Here is a 13,358-nt window from a genome sequence, read left to right as displayed (position 1 = left end):
TCCTGCCACTGATTGCTGCCGGAGCCTTTGACCTCTTGCGTGAGGGCCTGGGACCTTTGGCTTATCAGGAGGAGGTGGGCAAGTGGGGCAATTGTCTATAGAAGCCTCAGAAACATGCATTTATATTAACATTTTTTAAAAAATCAGCAATTTTTTCCGCGTGTCCTCCATTTTTTTTAAAAAAGTGGCCTCCATTTGAAAATTTTGTCCTACATTTGTCCCGGTTTATTTATTTATTTATTTATTTATTTATTTTTAAAAATATTTAATTATTTATTTTTTGGCTTTGGACCCCCAGTTGTCTGAGGGACAACAACCCGGCCCCCGGCTCAAAAAGGTTGCCTACCCCTGGTCTAAGGGGACAGGGCTTCTGGTGAGTCACTAATAACCACTAGCTCTATATACGTGCTGCTTCGATCTTTGGAACGTCGTCTCTTATGACCAATGCCAGTCACATCAGAGTTATTACAGTCTGAAAAGTGTTGGGTGGGGGAAATAACTGCAGATATGGAGGAAGAAAGATCTGTAGTGTGTGCAATGTTTGCCTTCTTGCCACAAATCCTCACTGACTATACTTGCAGCAAGGGCAAGGGCAAGCGCAAGTGCAAACTGGTGGCTCTCTTGGAAGAGAAAATCAACATACAGAGTGACCAGACACCTTCCCTTTCCAGGATATGCCCTACATTTCAGCCTTCTGTCAAGGAGGAAACAAGCCACCAGGAACAGATGATATTCCAATTCAGCTGCTGCAATCCACATCGACAGGGTCAACTATAGTGCTAAATAACATATGCCAACAGATATGGAAAACAAAATGATGGCCAACAGACTGGAAACTATCAATATACATCCCCATCCACAAAAGGAGATACAAAAGATTACAGCAACTATAGAACCATAGCACCAATATCCCATGCAAGCAAAATTATGCTCAAAATTTTATAACATAGACTCCAAACATACATGAAAAGAGAAATTTCAGAAATCCAAGCATGCTTCAGGCAAGGAAGAGGCACAGTGGAGTGCACTAGGGTATTTCAAAAGAAAAACAGCATGTGCTTTATAGACTACAGCAAAGCCTTTGACTGCATAGATCATGAAAGGCTATAAAAAGCCCTTAAAGACATGGGAGTGCCAATATGTCTGATAGTCTTAATAAGGAATCTGTATTCAGGATAACAGGCTATTGTCAGAACAGAACATGGAGAAACAAAATGGTTCCCAATCGGCAAAGGAGTCAGACAAGACTGCCTCTTACCACCCTACTTGTTCAACTTATATGCAGAGCATATTGTAAAAAAAGCAGGCTTGCACACAGAAGAAGGAGGAGTGAAAATATGAAGAAGGAATATCAACAATCTGAGATATGCAGATGACACCATAATACAATGGTGCTGGAGAAGAGTGAGACAGCCAAAAAGACAAATAAATGGGTTCTGGAGCAGATCAAGCCAAAAATCTCCCTGGAAGCCAAGATGACAAAACTCAGGTTGTTTCCTTTTGGACACATCATGAGAAGGCATGTATCACTGGAGAAAAAGAGTAATGCTAGGAAAGGTAGATGGAGGAGTCTATTAAAGACATCACAAGTATGAGTTTGCAGGAGCTCAGCAGAGCAGTGGAGGACAGAGTGTCTTGGAAATGTCTCATCAGCAGGGTCACCATGAGTCGAGATCGACTCGAGGGCAGTTAACAACAAACAAAAGAAGCGTGAATTTATATTAATAGTAGTGTTTTTAGCTTTTATTTTGTAATGTCCTACATTTTTCTTGAATGCCCTACATTTTGTGGTGCCTTGCCCTCATTTATGCTTAGGACATCTGGTCACCCTGAATGCACTGCTGCTGCTGTGTTGAGATTCTTCAAAGCTTCAGAGAACACAAAGACTTCTTGTATAAAATGGTGGGGGAATTGATCCTACATAACCAACAAGAAGAAATTGCCAATAAAACAAAGGGGACTTTAACACTGAGGGAGCACCTTGAAGGACAGTCTCCATCAAAAGTGGACCATACACAAGGGATTGGGAACACTCCACCTAAGCAATCGCTCACCACATCTTCCTGATAATGGTGTTGAAGAGGCACAAACAGAAGACCAGCAGCAAGAGACACTGCAAGCCAGGAAAGGAGTCAGCTTCCAACAACTGCAACACAAAGAAAAGAAAGGTACTAGGGGATTCATTGTTCAGGGGTAGAGAAGGAACTCTGTGCCATCCAGACAAGATGAATCAGTAAGTGTGCTGGTGTCTTCCTGGTGTGTGTATCCAAGATTTCACTGACAAGCTACCAAAGCTCATGAAGAACACAGAACAGTACTTCTTTCTTCTGTTTCATGTGATCATCAACAACACTACAAAGAGCACCTTTGGACGATGAAGCCCTAGGCAGGAATGTGAAAGGCATAGGTGGTATTCTGAACAATTATAGCAGGGAAATATAGGATGACCACATGGGGACATAAATACTGCATTTTAGCAACTGGCTATACAAATAGTGTTGACAGGAGAGGTTTAACTTCTGAGACCATCGTCTTCATTTCCCAGGGGAAATGGTTATAAATGGACTAAGAATAATGTTTCTGGCAAAAGCCAAAATCTTATAGAGAGAACTTTAAACTAATTTCTAGAGGGCTGGAGATGATAGCTTATACAACAGTCCCATAACAAGGATGTGAATTCTAGATGAGAACTTGAGGGACAGAATGGGAGTCACAGTAAAATTCATATTAGAATAAAAGATGAGAACAGAGTTTACAAAACAAAGAAGACAAGCTTCATGTTCTAGTGCAGAAAGGTAAATACAAATGCTAGCTGATCACTATTGTCCTTGGTCTGCAGTAAAGTATTTTGTCCTTTTACCAAGACTATTGTCTGAATCCTTGGAACAGAGCTGATTGGTACTGACACAAATAAATAAATAAATAAATAAATAAATAAATAAATAAATAAATAAATAATTGGTACTGACACAAATAAATAAATAAATAAATAAATAAATAAATGACAGACTAGCACCTTTGGGGCCAAGGTAGGTATGTGATGTGAACTAAGGCTGCCATGTCTGGACAGTTCCAAGTCTTGAGATAACCCATGGGGTGGTGGTTGTGAAGTTAGAATTACAAGGAGTAGCCCCTGGTGACTGATAAAGCAGCAATCACAGTTGCATAGAATTTGCCATTCAAATAAAAAAACCACACACATAAAGTCTAATAAATGAAGAAAAAAACACATATACACACTTTCCAAGACAGCATTCAGCCTGAGCACTAGGGCCCAGGGTCCAGAGAATCTTGATACATTCACAAAGGCCTGTTACAGACTGCCAAAATAAAGCTGCTTCGGGTCTCTTTGGAGGTATGCTGTTTAAATGATGCATGCATCCTAAGAATCCGGAAGCTGCACCAAAGCTGCACTTCAGTGCTTAGGAATGGAGTGTGGCTTTGGCGCGACCTCCGGACTCTTAGGACCCATGCATCATTTAAACAGCATACCTCCAAAGAGACTCGAAGCAACATTATTTTGGCAGTCTGTAACAGGCCAAACTTCCATCATAGATGTGGGTCAGGCTCAAGGGCAATCAGCTCTAACTAGTACTTCAATTCAATAACAATCCAAATCAGATGGGATATAAAATCAGTTTGAAGTGGAGGGGGGGCACCCTGCTAATTTTTAATTGTAGTTATTTTCCCTCAGGTTATTATTGTGAGCACACACCACTACTGAAGCATCTTTACACATCTAATTTGCTCTTACCCCTAAGCAGAATATTATTTTTAAAATACGCACAGAAAAATTATTCCTGGAACTGTATTTCAGGAAAGAAAATCACACGCATGTTAGACCAAACAACAAAATACCAGTCATAAAAAATAAAATAAAATAAATACTAACTTCAAAAGTTGTGATCCACTGTAATTTGTCTGCACTTTGTTTTCCCTACCAATGCTCTTCATTAATCTGTACTCCTTACCCTGCCCTCTTGTCACTATATAGACTGGAGCTACCTAGCCCCACCTGTTTGCAATGTAACATTTTGACTTGTTCCTGGTAACTTCAATGTAACCATTTAATTTCTGCCTGGTAGCTGTATTACAACCTTTTGTTTTATGTCTCGTTACTGTAATAATGCTCCTCCCAACTGTTCTTTGAAAACAGCGCCAAAATTCAAACTTGACTAATACATATAACACAACACAACACAACACCTCCCCCCAAAAAACCAATACATACTTTATATATACATTTCCCAAATTCATCCATAATGACAGAACCAAAACCCTCTTCGGTTCTGACATCATGCAGCCTTTCTCCCAGAAGGGACCAAGTAGGAAAGATAGAGGAGTTTATCACACCGAGGCTGATTTTGGCATTAAAAAGAGATTAAAGCACATTTAAAGCATCCTGCAAAGGAAGTGAAAATGACAAGTAATTGCACGAATGATTAACACACGCAATTTCACAAATAAAGTGATATCAGAAATGCATTGTCTCTGACATCCTGACATTTATGTTTCTTTGTGACCACTTTAACGGTGGGTTTTGTGTGAGGTTGTGTGAAATCGTTATGCGTAATTATGCAGTTTTTCCAGGATATTCTCGAGATAAACTCCCAATCTCTTTCTTGTGATAAACTCCTTAGAAACCTTGCCTTACATGGTTAAGATTCTAGATACTGACTGAACTAGACATATTTCATTTTTGTTTATCAACTATACAATTCTTTGTTGTTGTTGTTGTTGTTCTGTGCCTTCAAGCTATTACTGACCTATGACAGAAGGATTTTCTAGGCAAAAATTACTCAGAAGAGATTTGCATTCATCTAAGGCTGAGAAAGTGTGACTTGCCTAAGGTCACCCAGTGGATTTCTGTGGCTGAGATTGGGATCTGAATCCAGGTCCCCCAAAATGTTAGTCCAGCACTGAATCCTACATCACACTGGGTCCCATACAATTCTAGGGTTGGATAATTAAGATTTACTGATTACAGCTAATGAATGACTAAATTAATGCATATATTTTTCCATTATGCTTATAGCTCATTTGGCATAATACGTATATGGTTGGATGTGCAGTTGGTTATTGCAAAGAGAATACTTTCCCTTTCTTATACTTGTGCCATTATTGTCCTGGGTAAGTTTTGGATGTAACTTTCTTAGATCACCCTGTTCAAAAACTCCCCATGTCACCACACCTATAGAGTTGTTATGATACATCAATTTCAAAATATGTATCAGAAAGATGTATCTGTGGGTGCAAAGAGGTGCAAATGAATGGTAGGGAGGAGTGGCATATTAAATCTCTAGCAACTATTTGAAACTGATTTTTAACTGATTTTTAACAAACAGTCTGACATGTGGCTTCAATATACTATGTTGTCTGAAATGCAACCCAAATTGTGCACCCTCCACTGTAGGGTCATAACTTTTTAAAGTGTCATGCTTTTTAAAGTATCATAGGCAAACTAGTGAGTCATTGTGAGAAATGAGGCACTCATAAACATCTAAAGTTTCTTATGTATTATCACACTATTTATGAGATTACATCCCATATTTTTACTGGAGGTAATAAAAAATCTGTAGGCAAATAAAAACATTTAATTATCATGTAAATAAAAGAACCATGGCTTAAGACTAGCCTTACTAATAAGGATAATAAAGGCAAGAACTCTTCCCATACCAGTCTACTAGCACCACAGCACAGTTTGAGCAAGTCTTTGATATAGCTGTTCCTGGATTATGGAACTCTTGAAATTTAGGAGTGTGTTCCCCAACCACAACACACAGAGGATGATTTATTACCTAAATCTGTGCTGATATTCTATACTGGCTACTCAGTTATATATGCATAACTAATATCTCTTAGCCCAGCCTCCAAGTTCATCTTAACAGCCAACAGATTGGTAGTCAGCTACCAATTGTGGCACAAGGAGGGGGATATTTCCAGTCCCCCCCCCCCCACTAGACGGCAAGGTTGCAATGAGGAATTGCAACATTGGGCCTGATTCTGATTGTTGCATCCCTAGTTACTGGCGAGAGGGGATGCGAAATGCCATCCTCCCCATACCCCAAATGCCAGCCTTGCCCAATCCAGCTGCAGGCTGATAAGGTGGAATGGGGTGGCATTTATGTAGTTTTATAGTAAGACCATGTAGTCTTACTGAATACAGAGCACTTATGGATCCATAGCTCTAGGTTACAAATCTGTAACTATAACAGCAAATGCTAGTCCTGATTTTCAGGCTTACCCAGCTGTGGAATATCAGTGTGTGTGTGTGTGTGTGTGTATCAAAAATCGATCAGTGATGCCTTTATTGGCTTACTGAAATGCACAATATACTTGTTGCAAGCTTTCGAAGCTCCATGGGCTTCTTCATCAGGCAGGATGTTACAAACCAAACAGGAGAGAGAGAAAAAAACTGTTGGAGATGTTAGTCAGATGCCTGCATGTTGTTTCAATTCTTCGTAAGGATGGTATACTGGGGAGGTTATATTTTGTTCAGGCAGGCTCCTCCTTTTTCTTCTTGAGGAAACCATTGTTCTCTGCCTACAAAGAGGCCTGTAACCTCACTGGAATGGAGACATACTGGAATGCAAAAGAGGGGTCCCTGTTGAGATTCAAATGGACTTTAAATTTCTTGTTCTTTGGAAATCTCCCTATTGCCCCATGTGCCTGCCTGCACAAAATATATCTTCTCCAGTATACCATCTTTACTAAGGACTGAAACAATATGGAGGCATCTGACTAACATCTCCAATAGTTTTTTTCTTCTTCTCCTATTTGGTTGGTAACACCTTGTCTGATGTAGAAGCCCATGGCTCTTCGAAAGCTTAAACAAGTATATTGTGCATTTTGGTTGGCCAATAAAGGTATCACCGATGGATTTTTGTTTGCATTTGTTAAATGGCCAACACAGCTACCTCAGTATATATATCAGTTGTTGTTGTTGTTATTATTATTATTATTATTATTATTATTATTACTCTTTATCTGTGATGATGACATGAACCACAACTGCTATTCTTCCCTAGCACTGGGAAGCCACTACGTAGTCTGGATGTCTATCACAAGTCCTATCTCACAAAGCTACTATAACGTGGTTTTTAACAAAGTTATTGTGTATCTTTTGTTTACAAACTATATTTTAATTATAACAATAAAGCTTTGATCTGTGATTTCAGTGGGAACAGTCAAGACAAAGTAAAAAGACCCTACAATGAAGGCCCTCCCTGTGCAGACTGTCCTAATGAATGTGATGATAAACTCTGTAGTAAGTTACTAATAACGTATCAATGGGGTTAGATAAATGACTACAGATTATTCTTGTTCCTCTTTGGGAATCATCTGTGTCAGCCTTCTTCAACCTAATTCCTCTCAGATACCACCCTGCATCTTATGGGCTGGAAGATAATGGAGTTTGTAATCCACGAGATCCAGAAGGTGGTTTGTACTATTTCTTGTAGTAGTCTACAAGAAATAGTATAGATCACCTTCTGGATGTTATATACTACAAACTCTATTATCTCCCAGCTCTGAATTTCCTTTTCATACTGACTAGAATGTTAAGAGCTACTACACTTCCAAAAGTAGACTGTGCCCAGGCCATTGAGATTTGTCTATATAATAAGACTTGCTCCTTATATTGGCTCTTTCAGCAGGTACCCAAAAGTGCAGCAAAATAATATATAGATAGCTCCATCTAATTTCATGATATCACTGATAGCCAAGAATGGAGCAATATGCCAACAGAGAATCATGCAACAGCATGATGCGTCAGCTGTAGTTTTCAAATGATGTCAAGAACAGCTTTACAAAAACAAATTAAGAATATGTGGTAATAATGTCAAAGTTTTTGTCCTTCAACGAAGAATTTCACAATGACACAAATTAATATTTTGGACCATTAAGGGTAAATCTGTTGCAAGACTAAACTAATGCATGTGCAAGCTGAGGAGGCAGAAAGGGGTGGCGAGATGCTGCCCCTTTCTGCCTCAGAAGGAGGCCACGGCTACCAAATGCTGTGGCCTCTAGGAGGCCTAAAAAGAACCCGCTCCTGGTGGATTCTTTTTAGGCTGCATGCAAGGTACCATTGGCTGTCAAGCCCAGTTGTTAGCATTTTCTCACAAATATCTAACTTTAATTTGTCTGTTTTTTTTTTCAGTGAAAGCATGCCCATATAAAAATATTTACAGTGAATGTGGAACAATGAAAAACCTCTTTACATGCCAGTCAGATATTATGTCTGACGCCTGTCCAGCCACCTGCAAATGCTCAACTTAAATTATATAAGTACAAAGGTCATCTTAAAACAATGGTTCTTGACTGAGAAGGATGGAAATTCAAGATTTAATTTTTTCCCCTCATAAAATGGCAAAACTGGCAAAAAGCAAATGAAGATTGCTTTTTTAATGTGTTTTACTGGTTACAAGGTTACAATTAAGAAAGAGATCTTTCAAATCAAACACAAGTAAACATGTGTTGCAGTAAAGTAGTTATACATATCAGTTTTTGTTGAAGGTGCATACTGTAACAGAAACTTTTGAACCCTCTTTTTTTAAAAAAAAAATGTATTTGCATAATCCTGAGTGATCTTGTCATACTATACATTAAAAGATCTCCCCAGAATTTCTGTTATGCCAATGTGAGATTCATTAGGCCTTCATTTTAGTTCCCTAAAGTCACGTCATTGTTTTCACTACTCTAGTGTATTTAACTTATGGTTTTGATATATACAAAGGAAGTTTAGAACTCTTTTCCGCAAGGCATATAAATTCAGGCTCCAGCATATTTCCAGTTTTTGCTGTAATCATGTGCAATGTAAAATAGTTAAATAGTTCCAAGTTCATACATTAGATTACTCTCATGTACATTAATCTAATGTACATTATGCAGCACAGCTAAATTTTTCACACTTCACATGTTACACTGCAGTAGAAATTTAAGTGTTAGAAAATTCATATTTGACAATGCTTTAGAAACAAAACTGACTGAGGAAAAAGCCATCCATTCCATTGCTTTAGAAAGATCCTTGAATGCTCATGATTGACTGCTCATGATTACACTGCTTTAGAAATAATGTTCAGTGCAAGAAATATTACACTTGGCATTGCTGTAGAAAGAAAATTGAATTGAAAACAATTTACAGTTCATGCATTACCACACAAGGCTTTAGAAATCGAATTAAAGCAGAACAACATCCGTTTCCACCCTTTTTCACACAACATCAGCACTCTTCCATAGCTGACTAGTCCCCCAAGTGTTACTATTGCACAGATTTGTATTAATAGGAAAAATCCATCAATGACTACCTATACTGCGACATTTCTGCAATTCCATAAGTACAAATGGTTATTGGTAGTGCAGTTCTGAGATGATGATGATGATGATGATGATGATGATGATGATGATGATAGGATTTATTTATATCCTGCCCAATCACTGGGAATCAGGGCGGCTTACAACAGTAGGGAAATACAAAGCAATAGCAATAAACAATAACAATAAACATAAAATAATAAGCAAATGTAACATAGCAATACATAGCAAAAACATAACAACAACAACAATAATAATAACAGTAATATCGTAACGATTCAATAATGACAAAAGCCTAACACTGGTGATTACATTCAAATCAATAATTATCAAAAAGAAATCCTAATTTCCAACCCCTCATTGCAAAAAATAAAAAGCAGATGCCAATAAACAATGAACACCATTATAGAAAATCAAACATGTTGCCACATTGTATACCCTTTTCATTATGTCTTCAGGAGGCAATCAACCATCATGCTGACATGGACACTGTCTAAAAATAAGTAAAGACAGAACACATTATAATTATAATTTCATGGTTTCAAGCCCTTAGTTCAAACTGGTTTTCCATTATTGCAAGTTATCAATTTACTGTATAGTAAAACTGAGTTTTTAATCTATATTTATATTAATCTAACCACAAAAGGCACATTAGGAATAGGACAATGATCAGCCTCATTGATCAACTGGGTGTTCCACCTCATGGCATAGTAGAAATGAAATTTCCATGGCCAATGTTTTGGAGAAGTGCACATTTCCTATTGTCTTGGACTGCTGATATAATAGTATAGCACCTAGTGGAAATAAGTCTTGTGAGTGTTGTTGTTGTTGTTGAAGTCGCACAAAATTATCCCTATGATAGTTTGCATTTGCATATATACTTTTTCTTGTTTTCTTAAAACCAGAAAGCCTCTGATTTAGAAAAGGTATAGAATGTTATTTTAATTGAATTCCAGTCTTCTTTTACTTGATTTATGGACTGAATCCTTATCATAGCTGCTAATATGTCAAGATCCTTTATTTCTTTTAATTTGAGTAGCCATTCTATTATTGAAGGTATCTCCTCATGTTTCCAAAATTTTGTGTAAAGCATTCTGGCTGCTGTTAACATGTAGAGTATTATCTTTCTATATTTCTTCTTGGTGGTGCTGTTGTACATCTGTCCTTATATTTTGATTCCTTTGATGCCTTGCTCTTCTCTTAATTTGTTAATTAATATTTCCAGTACAACAATAAATAACAGCGCATTAACAAGTATCCCTGCATTGTACCTTTCTCAATATTCATTTGTTCTGTTTTTCCTCATTAATTATTATCCGTGCTTTTTGTTCTATATAAATTGCTTTTCTCCTTTTCTTGAAATTTACACCCGTATTCATTCTTGTCATGGTTTCCTGCATAAAACACCAACTAACTTTATTGAAGGCTTTTTCAGCCTCTTTGAAAACCATTGCTGGTTTTTTTTCATTGTGACTGTCAACATTTTCTAATATGTCAAGGGTTTTATATATAGAGATTTGTTATTACAATCAACTGATCAAACATCACAAACATCAATCAACATCAGCCAATCGACAAACCACAATAAATCATCAAATTGTAAAAGTAAATAATAGCTAAAAATTCACTTATAAAATTATATTAAAATTTAAAAGTATAAAATCATTATAAATATGGGAAATCATAAAATTTTAGCAGACTAAAAAATATTATGAACTTTTAAGAAACCATCTTACGCCGACAGACCATTGCCGTTGCACAAAAAGTGGCCAACCTTGTTGTTATTACTGGACATTGGTCTGCCAGGAAATAAGATACATAAAATTCATCAGTTCTTCCAAGAAAATGACTAAGAATTGGATGAATAAAAATATGGCAATAGCCATAATAAAAAGGACAATACAACAATACATGACCAATAATAATAATAATAATAATAATAATAAGAAGAAGAAGAAGAAGAAGAAGAAGATTTATTTATATGCCGCCCAATCTCTGGGAATCTGGGCGGCTTACAACAGAGGAATAATACAAAGTAAGCAATAACAATAAACATGAAATAAAAAGAGATATAACATAGCAGCATATTGAACAATAACAATAAATTAAGATCACAACCAACAATAGCAGTACATAACAAAATATATAGCAAATCAACAGCAGCAAATTAAATAACAAAATACATAGCAGTTAATAAAGCAAAACAAGTGAAAGGAAAACCTAACAATAAACATTCCTTGCAATTAAATAATTAAAACAACTCTAAGGGACAACGAGTTTCTTCAGCGTCCTCCAGCTGAACCCTGTTGGAGTTTGGGCGGGAGACGGGAGGAGAGCGCTGGGCCTCCCTTCCTTCTCATGGCTGGAGGAGAGGAGTCTCCACTGTACCAGTTCCACAGGGGCATATGTGTAGATCATAGGGAATGTTATTGTATCTCCCTTCCAATAAGGCTGAACATTAAATTTTGCTAAAGTGAATGCTATCCTATGTTTTGGAAGGGTTAGAAGATTTAAATGGTTAACTAAGAAAAAAACATTGCCATTGTCTCTAAAACAGGGCATACAGCGACTGTTTTTATGTGTTGTTGCAACTCATTATCTATGGCCTGTTACAGACTGCCAAAATAAAGCTGCTTTGGGTCTCTTTGGAGGTATGCTATTTAAATGATGCCTGGGTCCTAAGAGTCCGGAGGCCGCGCCAAAGCCACACTCCATTCCTAAGCACTGGAGTAAAGCTTTGGTGCAGCTTCCGGATTCTTAGGATGCATGCATCATTTAAACAGCATGCCTCCAAAGAGACCTGAAGCAGCTTTATTTTGGCAGTCTGTAACAGGCCTCTAATTCATTGATGTATTTCCCGTTTTGCTTTCTCATAGTCCATTGCCAAAATGGTGGTGTGTGAAAAACCCAGTTTAACAAGTTTCTCATTCAGAGTCTTATTCCATCTGAAGAGAAACCCATCAGACAATATCAAAGGGGCTAATCCTACTGGGGTGAACAACATTCTGAGCCAAAAGTTAAATTTAAGTACCCATGACCGTGATTCAACTGTCATTTGACCTGTCTCCAAATATAGGATTGCATTAAGCACACACCTTGGAAGTACAAGAATGGATCTGAAAAACTTTGTCTGCATAGTTTCCATTGAGTCAAAGTTTATTCTAATGTTGTTTTTGCATGTACAGTACCTTCTTGGTATAAACCCATTTTGATCTTCATGTATAATGTCTATTATATTTTTTTAGTCTTTCTGCAATGATTGAAGTGAATATCTTATAGGCAGTGCTCAATAGTGAAATGAGTGTATAATTTTGTCCCTCTCTAGTATCTCTTATTTTCTTTGAGATTAGAGAAATGAAAGTGTCCTCCCAAGATTGTTGGAAATCTCCTTTATGTATATCATTTAATATGTTCCGTAATAGTATAACTTTCTCCATTTTTTTAATAATAAATTGCTGGCAGTCCATCTGGTCCTGGGGCCTTTCATGTTTTCATTTTGTCAACGGCTTCTGATATTTCATTTATTGTAAAAAAATGATTTAAGAATGTTTTTTGTTCTTCTGTTAATTTTGGTATTTTCTGTATTTTTTGATATTTTTTCATTATCATCTGTGACTTTGTATAGATTTTCAAAATGTTTTTAATGCTCTTCTGATCAGGTACTTTTTCTACTTTATCTCTCAGTTCTAAGATTAATCTCTCTTTTTTTTCTTAATTTATTTGTTAGCAGTTTCCCTGGCTTCTTGCCCAACCTGAAATATTTTTGCTCGGAGTACTGTAATTTTTTTCTCCATATAGAATCATAGAGTTGGAAGAGACCGCAAGGGCCATCCAGTCCAACCCCCTGCCATGTAGGAATTCTCACTCAAAGCATCCCTGACAGATGGCCATCCAGCCTCTTCTTAAAGACCTCCAAGGAGGGAGACTTCACCACTCTCCGAGGAAGTGTGTTCCACTGTCGAAAAGCCCTTACTGTCAGGAAGTTTCTCCTAATGTCGAGGTGGAATCTCTTTTCTTGCAGTTTGCATCCATTGTTCCGTGTCCTG

At 37.3% G+C, this 13,358-nt stretch overlaps 1 protein-coding gene across 1 annotated transcript in view; it reads left to right on the top strand.

Moving 5' to 3' along the window:
• The window catches only part of LOC149313455 (serotriflin-like), a 44,798-nt gene extending 36,521 nt beyond the window's left edge, over window positions 1-8,277 (top strand). The window contains exons 6-8 of the mRNA XM_089522494.1: window positions 5,036-5,130; window positions 7,179-7,267; window positions 8,159-8,277. Coding sequence (XP_089378620.1) covers window positions 5,036-5,130; window positions 7,179-7,267; window positions 8,159-8,277 — 303 coding nt within the window. The remainder of the gene's footprint in view (window positions 1-5,035; window positions 5,131-7,178; window positions 7,268-8,158) is intronic.
• The last annotated feature ends 5,081 nt before the right edge of the window (window positions 8,278-13,358 follow it).

Source organism: Sceloporus occidentalis, unplaced genomic scaffold (genome assembly GCF_023333645.1).
Source record: "Sceloporus occidentalis isolate IW3139 unplaced genomic scaffold, rSceOcc1.0.p SCAF_4, whole genome shotgun sequence".
Taxonomy (NCBI): Eukaryota; Metazoa; Chordata; class Lepidosauria; order Squamata; family Phrynosomatidae; genus Sceloporus; species Sceloporus occidentalis.
Note: the sequence above shows the minus strand (reverse complement) of the source record. Positions and strands in the feature narration are given on the sequence as shown.